General features: G+C 38.8%; 1 protein-coding gene across 1 annotated transcript; it reads right to left on the bottom strand.

Annotated features, from left to right (window-relative positions):
* Window positions 1-6,472: 6,472 nt before the first annotated feature.
* LOC130561779 (uncharacterized) lies at window positions 6,473-15,412 on the bottom strand. Its single transcript, XM_057346352.1, has 5 exons — window positions 15,310-15,412; window positions 14,666-14,909; window positions 14,392-14,548; window positions 12,411-12,674; window positions 6,473-6,545 (listed from the first exon to the last, which is right to left on the bottom strand). Exons 1-4 carry the CDS (start codon window positions 15,410-15,412, stop codon window positions 12,438-12,440), a joined length of 741 nt encoding a protein of 246 aa, XP_057202335.1. The 3' UTR covers window positions 6,473-6,545; window positions 12,411-12,437.
* Between the last annotated feature and the right edge of the window lie 308 nt (window positions 15,413-15,720).

Below are 15,720 nucleotides of genomic sequence, written 5' to 3'. Positions count from 1 at the left end.
GTGTGAAGCACTTAGTTGCGCTAATTCCAGCGCCATTAGAGAGGCATTCTCTTCTGAAACCGCCTTCTGCCACAAGGCAATAATGGGTTATCTGCTTAGCCTGTTAAATGAGGTGTAAAATGAAATGGCACGTGATTTGTTTTTCATACTTTAAGCCATTTCTTAAGCAGCAGACAGACATGTTTGCTAAATGAATCTACATTAACTTTGTTCTTCAGTCAGGCCTTGATATTGATCCACGGTTAATTCAGATTAATCATACGCTTCATAAGTGCAGAAGATCGGCAGAACTTTGTTCATAGGTGTTTATGGACCTTAAGGTAGGTGGCCCTTATCTCCATTGTGTTTTATTTCAGCTTCCTAAAGTGTGTGATTATGTGACAGCAGTAGCTGCAGTTGAGTTTTTTTATTTAATTATGCTAATCTATTCAGGGTGTACCCTGCCTGTGGCCCAAGATGCCTGGACTCCAGTCCTCCCACGACCCTGCAGAGGATAAGTAGGTTTAGAAAATGGACGGATGGTAAAACATGCACAATAGTGACCTGATGGACACATTGATTGTAAGTTATTGAGACTAAATAAGAAACTTGTTACTGCGAGCTTGACAAACACTGTTTAAAACTGTAATCAACATCACGTACAGTTGATTATTATTATTACTGAAAAATCATTGCATAACTGGCAAAAACGTAACATTCCCATACTATAGCTTTGTAGATTTTAATAGACAGTTCTGACAGACAGATTACAGTGTAGTCCGTTTTTATGGGTGACTCCCAGTTTAAGATAATTGCAGGGTTTTTCTCTAAAAACTTGTGTCTGTATTTTGTTTCAGTCCTGAGGGGAATGTTTGGTCGTACCCATCTACCGTAATATTACCGCTGTGTTATCAGTCATCACTGAGGGGTCAATAGCATCTTTACCCAGGGAATCAGGTACGTTGGGCTCCTGCATCAATATCTCGTCTTTCCAGTGTTTTATTAGTTTTTGATGTCAAACCTAAAAGCCCTAAAACATTAACCAGTATTACAGCAATCAATACAGCAAACGACAAGGGCACAATACAGGGAGCAGAGAACACAGTTTTAAAAGCCATCATTCCTTCAGCCCATATTCTGCAGGGCCATGTGTTTGTTATAATTTGTTCAACACACGTGTCAGAGTGCAGGACGAGCTGTTCGATGCCAGAAGAGCGATGACGGCTTGATGGCCGGGTTCTCTCTCATTGGAGACAATCTGAACACTTCCATTGCCCTGAAATGAAAAACGGTCCACTGAAATTCTCTATTGTTGAAGGTTTCTGTAGAGATTTGTCTGACGAGTCTTGTTGATGATCAGTTAAAGTGCAATCTCTTTTGACTGTCATACGGTTTTGAACATTTAATACAGAAGACATTTAATATGTGGTAGTATGGCTTATTTGGTTAAATAGTTCACCCTCAGACTATTTTTTAACTTACTGTAATATATATTTTTTATAATATGCATTTACTGTAAAGCTACTTTGCAACAAAGCAAAAATGTGAAAATGCAATTGAATTAAATTTCAATTAAATGCTTGTGAAAAGGGAATACTGTATTTATGATGCAGCAATGATTGACCACAGTGGTTTTAATAAAGCCAGAGTGATGTGAAATACTGAAGGTGTGTGGTCTGTGTTGGTCGAGACTGGGCGGGGCTTCATCCTGATCCTAAACTTGAGAATAGTGAGAGGTGACAACAGACAGAGATAAGAAGCGAATAAAAGCCCAGACAGATATAATATCAAATGTGCAAGATAACACCATGAGGAAAACTAAATAAAGAAGGAAAAGCAGAGTGGCGTCTGACTAAACCCTCAATTCACATTACAAGTGACATGATCCCATTCATTTCAATGGAGAGCTGGCAACTTCCGGCGACACGAGCAGTAGCAACCCTTGGTGACCGGATGGGATGTGTGTAGTGATGCGACAAAGTTGAGAAATCTTCAACTTCATGCAAATGAAGAGCGACTTTCAGGAGCAACAGCCAATAGGAAGATGGTAGAGCTAACGTATCATACCACAGAGACTGTATCATACCGCTTAGATGAGGTAAATTTAGTCAGTCTGCTTTTTCTGTCAAAGCTGCAAGAGAATCGAATACTATTCCGCCAACTATAAGAGATTTAAATACATATGCTTTATTTAGCGTTCAATTGAAGAATTGGTTAATTAGTATTCAGATTTGTCAACACTAGAATCTTATATCTGCTAGCTATCCTATTATTGTTTGTATTTTCTTTGCATTGTTTTCAATAGACTACTGTATGATTTGTATTGTGTAATTATTACATTTTCTAGTATGTATTTTAAGTTACATTTTCTTTAGGGTGGCTTGTAGCATCTTGTCCAGGGACTACGGATGAAAAATAGCCTTTCGCTAATTCTGATTCATGATCAGTGGATGTCGTCACTCAGGCAACCACTAGTGGAAATGCCCGCTAGTGACCTTCCCGCCAACCCCTGGCGACTTTTTCCTCTTAACAATAAATTGCTGATGGTGACTTTTTTATGTGATAATACAGATGTTTTTCTTGAAACATCAACAGCATTCAAGCAACGTTATTTGAGATGGTTTTTTTGTCTTTTTTTAATCGTTAGAATGTTTTTTCAGCTTCCCTTTGCTGTTTTAGCAAATAAGCACATTTGTGTTATGGACTTTTGATTTGTTTCGCTGAATGTTTAAAGTTAATTGAAAGCAAGAAAGGGCACCTGATAATGACCTTAAATACTGTGTCTTAGACATATGCTGAATTAGGGGTTGTGTTGTTTTTTTGTTTGTTTATTAAACAATAGTGGATGGTTCAGTTGAAGAGCAGCTTGCACTGACATTCCTCAAACATGATTGGATTTTTTTCTTGAAACAGTAATGACATCATTATAATGTTGTCATTATAATATTTTTTTCATTTGCCTGAGCACTGAACTGTGTCTTGTCGTCCTTGCATATCTTATGTATTTATTTATAACCACCTTTACACTGCACAGTAACAATGTATTAATTCAATGTGTGCACATGACACAAAACATATTGATCTGAGTGCGCATCTGACAAGCATACCATTTGTAAATCTTTCAGTTTTTGTGATTCTGGAGCCAAGATTGACAAACGGCAGCTTTAATCTGAATTACTGTGGTTTTTAAAGAAGTAAACAATACAGTAATGTATACAATTGTTATGTCACATACATCTCAATGACTCAGACAATAGCTCAGAGACGTTATTAAATCCTCAGTGTTAAATGGTGTCATGTCTCGACTGTGCCGTCTGGCTCTCGATCAGTCAACAAAGACCAGCTGTAAACCCTGCTGTGGGTCAGAGCCAGTAGCGACCATAGAAAATAGTTTTTTTGTTGTTGTTATTGACAAGCTTTGAACCATAGCCGAGAGAAATCATGTTCTTTTTTTGCAACCAATGCGTGGCTACAGCTGTAGAAAATTGAAGTCTTTCTGTTATGTTCTCCATCATACGTACACAAACACACACGTCTGTCATTTCTATCAGTGTGTATACAAAGATTTTACAACAAAGGCCTGGTCGTGCTCCCAGAAGCATTATATAAGCACATCTTCTCCCACAACAGAACATAAAAAAAACAAATCAAATACATGAATAGAATGCTAGTTGAGTTATTCCTGTGCAGAGGCGTGTCTGGAGCTCTGCTATATAATGTAAACGATTCTGAATGAATTTTCTGTTTGCCCATATGCTGTACACGGGCTAACGCAATCAACTGCTTGGGCCTCAGCACCCACATCTGATGGGTCCCAGTACAAAAAAATCAAATGCACAGAGTGACAAAAACATCCACAGCATCGATCATCAAAATGTATTACTGTTACACGAGCTGCATAGAGACAACATGCAAAATTAATAATGGCACATAAATGTATTGTTTGGACTCATGGCCTTAAACGTCTACAGCAAAAATGGTTTATCTTTTATAAAGTAAATCAGTATTTTTTTCATTTGCAAGTATATTTTTCAATACCTATGTTTTGAAATGTTTTACCCTCAAATCAAAAGGGAAATGTCATGACAATTTTGCACTTTCTGTGAACAAATGTTCAAATTAATTTCAAATCAGTTTTATTTATACAGCGCTTTTCACAATGTTTCATTGTTGCAAATCTGCTATACAGGAAGAAAGACAAAAATAAACAAAAATTAGTATTGGTATTTAAATAACAAGGGTCCATCTTTGCTTGATTGTTGACAGAGATTGCCTGGGCTGGGATGATCAGTTAAATTCACAGGATCTTGCAGGAGGATGGCACATGAAGTCCACAGGTTCTCGCATGAGGATGGCACGTGACGATCTGCTGGTACTGGTGTAATGTGTAGTTTCCTCTGGATGGGTCTCCCGATGCTCAGTCAGTCCGCTGGCTCTCACAGTAGGATGACACCAGGGGGTCCTACTTGAGCTGGTCTAATCTGTGGTTAGGGGAGGTGGGCAGAGAGAGAATAATTAGCATAGCAGCTGTTCATTTACTTATAAACAATCCTGGTATGCATCACATGCTTTTCTGAAAAGATGCGTTTTTAAACTAGATTAAATTGGGAGAGTGTGTCTGACCCTCGAATAGTATCAGGAAGGCTATTCCAGAGTTTAGCTGCAACATATGAGAAAGTTCTACCCCCTTTGGTAGATTTAGGTGGCTGCTAGGCACTATCAGAATTCCGGAGTTTTGTGATCGTAGAGAGCGTGATGGGTTGTAGCATGATAGAAGCTCTGTTAGATAAGCAGGAGCTAAACCGTTTAATGCTTTAAAAGTGATTAGAAGTACTTTATGGTCTATACGGTACTTAATGGGTAGCCAGTGTAGGGATGATAAAATTGGTGTTATGTGGTCAAATTTTCTAGACCTTGTAAGAAGTAGCAGCTGCATTTTGAACTAACTGTAATTTGTTTAATGATGATGCAGGACAACCACTAAGTAGTGCATTACAATAATCAAGTCTTGAAGTTATAAATGCTTTAACTAGTTTTTCCTGCATCAGAAATACACAGAATATTCTGCAGTTTTACAATGTTTCTAAGATGGAAGAAGGCTGGTTTTGTGACGTTTGAGGTTTTCAAAAGACAGGTTGCTGTCCAATGTAACGCCAATGTCTTTAACTTTATTTGCTGAGGTAACAGTGCATCCTTCTATTTGCAAGTTGTAATCTGTAATATTCTGCTTAAAGGTATTTGGTCTGATAAGTAATATCTCTTTCTTATCTAAATTTAGGAAATGACTAGTCATCCAATGTTTTATGTCCTGAACGCACTCTTTCAGTTTTGTTAATTTTGAGGTTTCATCCGGTCTAGATGATATGTATAACTGAGCATAATCTGCATAGCTATGAAAACTAATTCCATGTTTTCTAATAATGTTACCTAGGGGCAGCATGTATTTAGAAAATAGCAAGTGTCCTAAAACCGATCCTTGAGGTACTCCATAGTTTACTGGCATTTGATTTGATGATTCTCCATTTAAATGAACAAACTGATATCAGTCGGATAAATATGATCTGAACCATTGTAAGGCTTGTCCCTGAATACCAATGTAATTCTGTAAGCGATCTAGCAGTATGGCATGATCTATCGAATGCGGCACTAAGGTCAAGCAAAAGTAGGAGTGAAAAACAGCCTTGGTCTGATGCAAGGAGTAGGTAATTTGTAACTTTAACAAGTGCGGTTTTTCATGGTTCTTGTAGAAAATAAATCAGTTTCTTTTAACTAGTGAGTCCTTATATAGCGATATTTACAACATAATAACACACTGCTGCAAACACACATGTTTAATCAAACAGGTAATCGAACATGTCTCCAAGATGCTGAACAGAAGCAGTATTTTCCTGTGTCTGAGATTTGTCCTCTCCCGCTCTCATCCGAGAGGGAAACAGAAGTAGTCTATAGCCTGACTTAATGCACATGTTGTCTGGGAAATTCAGTTTTGTGAGTCAGATGGCCTTAGATCTGTTCATGAATGATGCATCCTCTGACTCAAAGAGCTGGCCTCCACATGAAAGAATTTAAATATGTGAATATGAATCGGATGGCAAGTTCAGATCTGTGCTGTAAATAATTACCTACCTCTGTCTACCTGTTTGTAGAAAACACAACACATAGTATTAAGATAAACAGTTCTTAATTTGTTACTTTTTCCCATCTAGACCCTTCAATGACCAGGCAAAGTAAAATAGAGAGGCAATACACATTTGATCTAAGTAAACAAATACAAACCTGAATACTTTACTTTTAAAATTGAAGGTTCCCAAATGGTCCTTTTTGGACTCTGCAAAGAAACCCTTCTTTCTTTTTTAAGAGTAATGCAAATATGTAAATATTTAAGAATAATGCAAATATAAGTCCTGCTATACAGTCCATACAGTAATGTGCGTCATTGCATTATAGTAGCAGTAACAAACCTCATTACTCAAGGGTGACAGAGTAATGGTACCTTAAAGGGATAGTTAAAAAAAAAAAAATTTACTCACTCTCACTCTCATGTCATGCCAAACTCAAATGACTTTCTGCAGAAAACAAAAGAATATATTTTTAAGAACCTTTGCAACCAAACAATATGAAGCCCCATTGATTTATATTGTATGAACACAACACCACTGAGACATTTCTCAAAATATTTTCTATGGTGTTCCACAGAAGTAAGAAAGTCATACAAGTTGTGAATGACGTGAGGTTGAGTTTTGGGTGAACTACCTCTTTAGAACTTCCGCCCTAAAAAAATCAGATGTTGGGCTTTTTTATTCAGGCTGATGGCTATAAACATGTCAACGGTTTAACTAACTTTCATCATCTTACTCAGCAAGGATCCTTTCAGGCTGTAGCTCCACACAGTAGGAAAGGACCATATAAGACAGTTTAATGCTAATGCCAGCTATAGTGCATCCTTGCGGCAATGTTGACAACACGTTTGTTTTATAAACTGCAGTGTCATGCTTTGAGAAAACAGCCAGGCTATGCATAAAACCGAGCTTTGCTACAGTCTCTGTATTTATCCACAGGCCTCGCTTTTGTTCGTCATTAAATACAGTGTAGTTCATTTTTAAATACAATTCTCCATCATCTATTTAGTGACATAGATTGAGAAATGGAAAAGGAATGATGGGATATTAGGGCTGCTTCAACTTTCCTCAGCATCTTGTGGTTCTTTCATAAAGTATTCTAATCCAATGGGAATCCTGTCTGGCCTAATGTACTGTCCCTCAACAGATTGGACTTCTGCCTCTTTTTGATATTTCTGCTCCAGTGGAGAGTTAAATAAATGTCCTGCCGGCCCACAGCTCGGCACTCGGCCCCGGTGCTCGGCGTTCCAGGCTGCGCTGCCTTTTCAATAGCCTTTTAATTTGGGTCGGAGTGATTTAAAAGCCAAAGCTATGCATGACAAATTAAACGTCTCGGAAGCAAATGTCTCCCCCGCTGCCTGAAGTGAGTCTGCTTGGGTACACAATAGACTTCGGCTGGGTGAAGGTGCAAACGGTAATAAAAAGGTTCTCTGAAGCAGCGGCTTCTACGGAAACTGGCTGTGTTCTGTGAGAATATAAATGTTTAGCCAATTCTGACAATGTGCAATGGTGGGTGAAAGCCAACCACTGTGTTGTAGACCAGAGTAATGGCACTTTTCTTCCTTGTGAAGTCCTCCTACCAGCATCACCCAAACAATGCCAACGGGCAGCATGTATGTGTGCACAACTGAGCGGATCCCAGCATTGGGAGGGACTATTTATGTACGTGCATGCGCAAGGCGCGTTTATTCCCTCGTGAGACAATGTGAGGTCCTATAATCAAGCCCAATACCCTTAAAGGAGCACATCTCTCTTGATTACAAGCATCTGTAAACTGATGAACTGTATCTGCCGAATGAAGGACTACTCTTCAACTATTGTTGCCTAATTTTCAAGGGCTCTTCATCACAGCAATGGTGGTTGAAGATGAAATCATTCTCGCATAAATTCTGCGAAACTGAAAAATTTCACAAGTTCTACTGCTTGTATAGGCCAACTGTATAAGACATTTTGCAGAATTAATAACAGCAACCCCATATAATATAGCAGACCATTAACAATGGTTATTGTTAACAATAACACTGGTCTAGAAGCGCTCCCTGTTTCAGTTTCTTTACTTAAAAATGTTTGTTTAACATTCTGATTCAGTAACAGCTTTCCTGTGGCTCAGTGGTTAGAGCATGGCGCTAGCAACACCAAGGTCATTGGTTCGATCCCAGGGGATTGCACATAGTCAGAAACAAATATATAGTGCAATGTAATTCGCTTTGGATTAAAGCGTCTGCCAAATGTAAATGTAATACATTTTCAGTGGGTTGTATTTTGTTCTAAAGTTTTTGTATGTTAAACATCTGAAACCAAGTGGAAGTCTTGCAAAATGATGTGTACTCAAATCTCATTGTCAGAAAGGTCCAAAAACCATGCTCTTGACTTTAAGATTTAAAAAATGTATGAAATCCCATAATGACGCCATCTTTAGATAACATTTTATTAAAGCAATCTGTAACTTCTGCTTCTCTGTTGCCATCTCTGTTTGAAACATAAAATTGTACGTTACGGTATGTACTTCTTTTTGTAAAATGTTGTAAACATGTTGTAAGCTTACCATTGTGAATTGTGGCAGGGTACCGAGACACTTTTAAACCCTGAATTGTACGTGCTCAATAACTTCTTTGTGACCGTGGATCACAAAACCAGTCTTAAGTAGCACGGGAACATTTGTAGTAATAGCCAAAAATATATTGTATAGGTCAAAATTATAGATTTTTCTTTTATGACAAAAATCATTAGGATATTAAGTAAAGACCATGTTCTAGTAAAAGTATTTAGTAAATTTCCTATTTCGTAAATATATCAAAACTTTTTTTTGAGTTGATGGCCTGCTACAGCGCTTCTGATTAACAAATTCAAAGCAATTTTCTTAATATTTAGATTCTTTTGCACCTCAGACTGCAGAGTTTTAAACGGTTGTATCTCTGCCAGATATTGTTCTATCCTATTTATTCAGCTTTCAGATGATGTAAAAATCTAAATTTCAAAAAATTGATCCATAAGACTGGTTTTGTTGTCCAGGGTCACAATTTAGTTAATAAAAAAAATGTAGACGAATTTCGACTTAAAATAACAGCATTTGTAACCGGATATAGTTTTTTGTTTAGCATTTTCTTTTTCCTTTGGTATACCACTTAATGTGTAAACAACATTTAAACACTGTTTTCTGCTAAAATATTGATAAGAGACCACAGACACAAAAATGTGTAAACCAGTGGTGTATTCCTAACAAAAAAAGTGGTGTACTATACTATACAACATTACCCCTGACCCCAAATGGCCAAAAAACATAGAAGTCAGTGTGTGTTTTTTTCTAGTAACATGACATTTATTAATATATATGTGACCCTGGACAACAAAACCAGTCTTATGGGTCAATTTTTCGAAATTGAGATTTTTACATAATCTGAAAGCTGAATAAATAGACTTTCTATAGATATATGAGTTGTTAAAATAGGACAATATCTGGCTGAGATACAACCGTTTAAAACTCAGGAATCTGAGAGCGCAAAAAAATCAAAATATTGAGAAAATTGCCTTTGAAGTTGTTAATCAGGGGCACTGTGGCAGACCATCCACTCACACAAATAAAATTTTTATATATTTAAAGTTGGAAATTTACAAAATATCTTCATGGAACATGATCTTTACTTAATATCCTAATGATTTTTGGCATAAAAGAAAAATAGATAATTTTGACCCACACAATGTATTTTTGTCTTTTACTAAAAATGTTCCCGTGCTACTTAAGACGTGCTACTTACTATTTTTGTGATCCAGGGTCACATATAATATGCATAATTCTTCACTTATGCTTTGATTATGAAGTTACTTTTATTTCAAAAGTATTTCAAAAGTATTGGAACAAACTGTGCTTGACCAACTGCAGTCCTTCCTTAAACATAATTGCATTACAGAAATGTTTCAGTCTGGTTTTAAGCCCGCCCATAGTATGGAAACAGCCCTTCTTAGAGTGTTAAATGATATTCTCTTAGCTACAGATTCTGGTGATTCTGTGGTCCTGGTTCTTTTAGATCTTTCAGCAGCATTCGATACCGTGGACCACTCTATTTTAATATCCCGTTTAGAGTCTGATGTGGGCCTGAAAGGGACAGTCCTTAAGTGGTTTCAGTCTTTTCTATCTGACAGACATTTCTCTGTTAGATTAGGTAATTTCTCATCCTCCACTGCCCCACTCATATGTGGCCTGTCTCAAGGCTCAATATTGGCTCCCTCCCTCTTCTCCCTGTACATGCTTCCTCTGGGCTCCATCTTTAGACGGCATGGGGTGTCCTTTCATTTTTATGCTGACGATACCCAGATCTATTTACCCATTAAGAGGAATGACCCCTCAGCTCTGAATACCCTTTTAAGATGTATAGAGGAGGTTAAAATCTGGCTAGGTCAAAATTTTTTAATGTTAAATGAAGATAAAACTGAGGTGATTCTTTTTAGTCCGTCTGCTTACTCTCAGGCCACCAGTCCTGATTTGGGCTGCCTATCAACTTTTAGATCCTCTCATGTGCGTAATTTGGGTGTCGACTTCTATGAGTCGCTAAAACTCGACAAGCATATCTCCACTGTAATTGGCTCAAGCTTCTACCAACTCCGCCTGCTGTCTAAAATCAAACACTTCTTAAACGCTTCTACGTTAGAGACAGTTGTTCATGCGTTTATCACTACACGCTTGGACTACTGCATCTCACTGTATTTTGGTATTGCTCAGTCACAAATTACCCATAATAGGGGTGGTTCAGAATGCTGCTGCGAGATTCATTACAAAAAGTCGAAAATATGACCACATCACCCCTATTATGAAGACCCTTCACTGGCTGCCTATCCAACACCGAATTGTTTTTAAAATCCTCTTATTGGTCTATAAGTCCCTGCATAACCAAGCCCCCAGTTATTTGTCAGAGCTGCTGCATCCCTACACCCCCATTAGAAACTTGCTTTCCAGCAACCTGAATCTCCTTATGGTTCCCAAGTCCAGACTTAAATGTAGAGGAGACCGAGCTTTTTCTGTAGCTGGCCCTATGCTGTGGAACAATCTGCCAATAGAGGTCAGAGTGCCCCCCTCTTTTCTCATTTTTAAAGCTCATCTAAAAACGTATTTATTCGATCTGGCCTACCATTAAGGATGTTTTTTTCCACTGGTTTTTATTGTTTTTGCTTTTATTACTGTTTTTGTAGTTTGAAATGAGATGTATGAGATCTTAATCGAAATGTACAGCACTTTGGTCAGTCGTGTGGCTGTTTAACAAGTGCTCTATAAATAAATGAACTTGAACTTGAACATGAAGTTATATCATTGGAAAACAACAGGTCTATGCCAGTACTGTTGACCACAATACAATATTTTTACTTGGTACAGAATACAGATGTAACTTTGCCTAAATAAAGCTAGTATTAAAAGTTGTGACAGATAAAGATTTGTGATGCATCGCAATATCATAAAGAGATAAAGCAGCACAAGAGAACCTGTGAATTCAGTGTCAATCTCTCTCGAGCCGGGAAAGAAGACAGTAGGACTGCCGGTAAGAACACTTTAAAGCAACTTTGACTAAAAGTGAGCAGTTTTATCAATGTTATGTTACCTAACGGCTTGAGCGGGACTCTTTCAGTCACTAACAGGACTCCTCTCTGGCATGCTGCCGACACTGAAGATGACTGTAGCGAGGAAGGCAGGACGAGAGCCGTGGGGCAGGAAGGCGGGGTCGGTGGCGTGAGTGATAATGAGTATCAGCTGTACTCGCACCGGTCCCGCATGCCTCACGGGGAGCTAGGGAGCATAAGAGGACGAGCGACGGGACTGCCGACGAGAGAGGACCGGGCCCGGAAATGTTAAGTTTTGTTTATGTTCGTGTGGCCGGCAGTCGTCCGTGAGGGGCTGCCGGCCTGTTTTAACTGCTGTCTATTGTTTATTTATTTTTGATTAAATATGTTTAAATGTTCGGCGGTTCCCGCCTCCTTCCTTCCCTTCTATTGAACTGTATTACAATGACCACTTGTGTAAACCCTCTGGATTTATTTGATTAAATCGTTGCGTCCTTTTACATTTTACATTTATGCATTTGGCAGACACTTTTATCCCAACGACTTACATTGCATACACTATACATTTGTTTCTAAGTAAGTGCAATCGCTGGGATCGAACTTAAGCATTGCTAGCGCCATGATCTAACCACTGAGCTGCAGGAAAACTTTTATATAGCTTTTATATGAAAAAAACATTGTGGTGACAAATCACTCCAGTTATCATCTGTCTATCCTGAGGATGACGATAATGGCCATTTCAAGTAAACACTGTTCTGTTTGTACCTGCTGTGTGCTTGGACTGGGACTTCATCAGCTAGTTGTTTTTGTCCACCTCTGTGCACGGATCAGCCGCTCATGGGAGGAGAGCAGAGCAAGTGCCTCAGTGTCACTCAGAATATCTGTCAGCGAGCACTCTGGGTACAGCATCGAATTAAGAGTGTGGGTCTCCAGGGGAGCCAGATGCTTGTTTTCCTTTTTCCCCTCATGCTCTCTGTCTCGCTGTGTTGAAGAGATAGACGGCAGAATGATGGAGGTCTTTCCTCTGTGCTGTGGAGATAAGTGTAATTGAAGTCTTGAATGCATTAAGGGCTCTGCTTGCCGATACAGTTCCTCTGATGTGCCCATTCAAATCCTTAAAGGACACCCTACTCCACCCTTCCCAATGTCGGGCAGATTGCCAACCGATAGTTATGTAATCTTGTCACAGTGTTAATGCCTCATTTTTGATGTGCGGTATCCCATTATTTCTGGGCGGTCTGATAGGAACTTAATTAGAAACATAATGGATCTGGTGCACATCAGACAAGGCTAATGAAGACAGCCCGGTGCGCAGGGATAATTGGGGTTTTTTATGAAGACCTTGGATCAGCCGAAGCCCTTTTAAAATTCCTGACCCCAGCGATTTGGTTAGACTCTCATGAGGTCTGAAAGTGCAAGACAGGCAGACCGTGTTTTTAGCAAAAATCTCTTCTGTGGTCTTAAGCTTCCTTACCTCCTAACCATCCCACACAAAGATTTTTATACAATGTAAAATGTGTACTTCAAATTGTCGCTGTCAGGCAGAAATATTGTATCTTCATATTTCGTGAAGTTTATTTTTTTCATAAATTCTTACTATTAGCCTATAGCCAAAGTCACTAGATGGAAAGCCTGCAATCTTTAGCCAAAACAACTTAATGGCTAATGCTAACGCCGTGGCTTCAGAGGAACGCAGGAAAGGAGACCATATCCAACTTTTTAAATGGATGTCAATGGAAGACAAGCTTCACTACACTGAATAAACCAATATGTACTGTATGTTTCACTATTATAACTATTGTGTTTTTAAACTGTGAACGCTGTTATTATATGATTGGCTAAGGGTGCCTTACATGATCCATGTTAGCCAAAATGCTTTCCCCAACTGTTAGTATTACCCGTCCATCTCCCTGTAATTAGACAATCTCTGCCTACTGTATACGCCTGTCTGTGTGCAAATATTTAACCAATGAAAAGTATGTAAAAGAGCTTGTGACTCATTTTCTTAACTTCATTGGAACACTCCGCCTTTATTGTGAATGAAGTGCCTCAAGCATTTTGTAGTATCTGTCTCTGTTTGTTTCTTTACTCAACACACACTGTGTGTAAAGAATAATGTTTGATTTATATATGGCGTGGAGAAGAGTTTCTTAAATCTATTAGTTATCATAGTCTATATTGTCCTAAACAGCCCATTACGGGGCTCTCAAGTTTTGAACTGAGTTCAGAGTGAGATTTTGGCGGCGGTGGGGGCGGGGGTCTGATCTGAAAAATGTGACACATAAATTTGTAGAAATAAAAAAATATTTATTTAATCCAGCATTTCTTAGTGCAGGTTTGTGTGTGTGTGTGTGTGTGAGAGAGAGCAATAATGGTTAGTGTTGTTTATTGTAGGTGTTGGTAGCATGTTTTGAGGCCTTCAGCACAGGGGTTGGTGGCTCCCACTTGAAACACTGTGGTTCCAGGCCAGCCATTTTCACTGTCATGATGGATGACAGAGTTCCATCCAGTGCCAAGCTGTTCCTAGTTTTGGTTTTATTTAGTCCAACCATGGAGAAAACCCTCTCAGCATCTGCATTTGAATGAGGGAGCACTAACACTAATGCACCTATTTTAGAAAGCCTCCCAAACTGTCTCAAACTGGTCACCTTTAAAAAAGGAACCAAGAGCCTCTATTACTCAAATACTTTGCTTTTATGATTTCAATGAATTATGTGTATGTCATGTGGTGCCAAATATTTCTTACCTTGCTCTTGATTGAGGACATACTCCACCAAAACTCCTCAACGTTAAAGGTGGTGGGATCTTGGGGCATGGGGATATCCATGAGCTGATACTCCAGGAACTCCTCACTCACCTTGTCCTGTTCCTCTGGCCCGTGGAAAGGAAGTAGTTCCTGAAATCTAAAAAGAGCACCATGTGTAAAGAACTGATTAAGGATTTGTTTTGTGACCATGATCAAAATTAAACTTAACAAAGTATTCAATATGTTGAAATCCTGTAAAATGTGAAACCCTTGCCTGTCTACGAAGTATAGGGCATCTTCCACCCCACACTCAGTCCTCTGCTGCACGTCAACAAATTTAGCATGCTTCAGAAGGGCCTCCTTCAGGGGGAGTTTGTTGATTCCGTATTCCACAGCCCTGACCAGAAACGCCAGTGCTGCCTGCTGGAATAGCTGCACCTCCTGAGGTGTGATGTCTTCAGCCTCAAGGAGCCTGTTGAGGGTAGCTCTGGTGGTGAAGCCAACATTTAGTTTTTCTCCTACCAGACAGAGAACAGAAAGAGATAAAGCAATATTTTAGTTTGGTTTAAACAGTATCTCAGAATCAAAATCACTTTTTATTTGCCAAATGCATCAGGTAGACACACAGGAATTTCACTTGGCAATCAGCACTTTAACTCAAAACTAGACAGACAAACAGTAAGTGCACATAGATTCAGCAAGATATGCACAATAAGTGCAAGTGGTTGACGGTATTCCTCTATGTAAGCATGCTATTTTACACAGACTACATATACATTGTATGCCTACACACATTTTATGCCTTTTCCATAACATCAGAGATATTGCCCAACTTGCCCAATAACAATCTTCCCAAAAAGTATATTTGAGGTCAATGAGAATACAGGTTTATCTCCTTATGTGAGACTTGAGTTTTACCTGGCAGTTGGTTTAGTGGGTCCTTGTAGAGGATGCTAACGGCATCATGAACAACGCACACAGTTTCATGATGAACTTTGTCATCTGCAAATTTGTAGTTCATAAAAGATTTCCATGTATTACTTGAAAAAGACATATCAGCCAATGAAAAATAAGCAGACATCCTTGGCAGCAGGATGGCCCACCCTTGCATTTTAACAAGAGAGAACATTGGAGAACATTGGCAGCGTTGCTTGAAAGAAGAGGAGGTAGACTTCAGTCAGGGGCTTGGAAAAAGCATCAACCAGCCTTTTAAACCTTTGTTGTTTCTCATCTGTAAATAAAAACAGGTTGTGCTTAAAAATACATATTTAGTCTGGTGTAATGCACCTGTACTACTGTCAATGAAATAAGCAACATACTTAAAGACTT

This window comes from Triplophysa rosa, linkage group LG11 (assembly GCF_024868665.1).
Source record: "Triplophysa rosa linkage group LG11, Trosa_1v2, whole genome shotgun sequence".
Lineage (NCBI taxonomy): Eukaryota > Metazoa > Chordata > Actinopteri > Cypriniformes > Nemacheilidae > Triplophysa > Triplophysa rosa.
The sequence above is the reverse complement of the archived record's forward strand: the minus strand, read 5'-3'. Positions and strand labels throughout refer to the sequence as shown.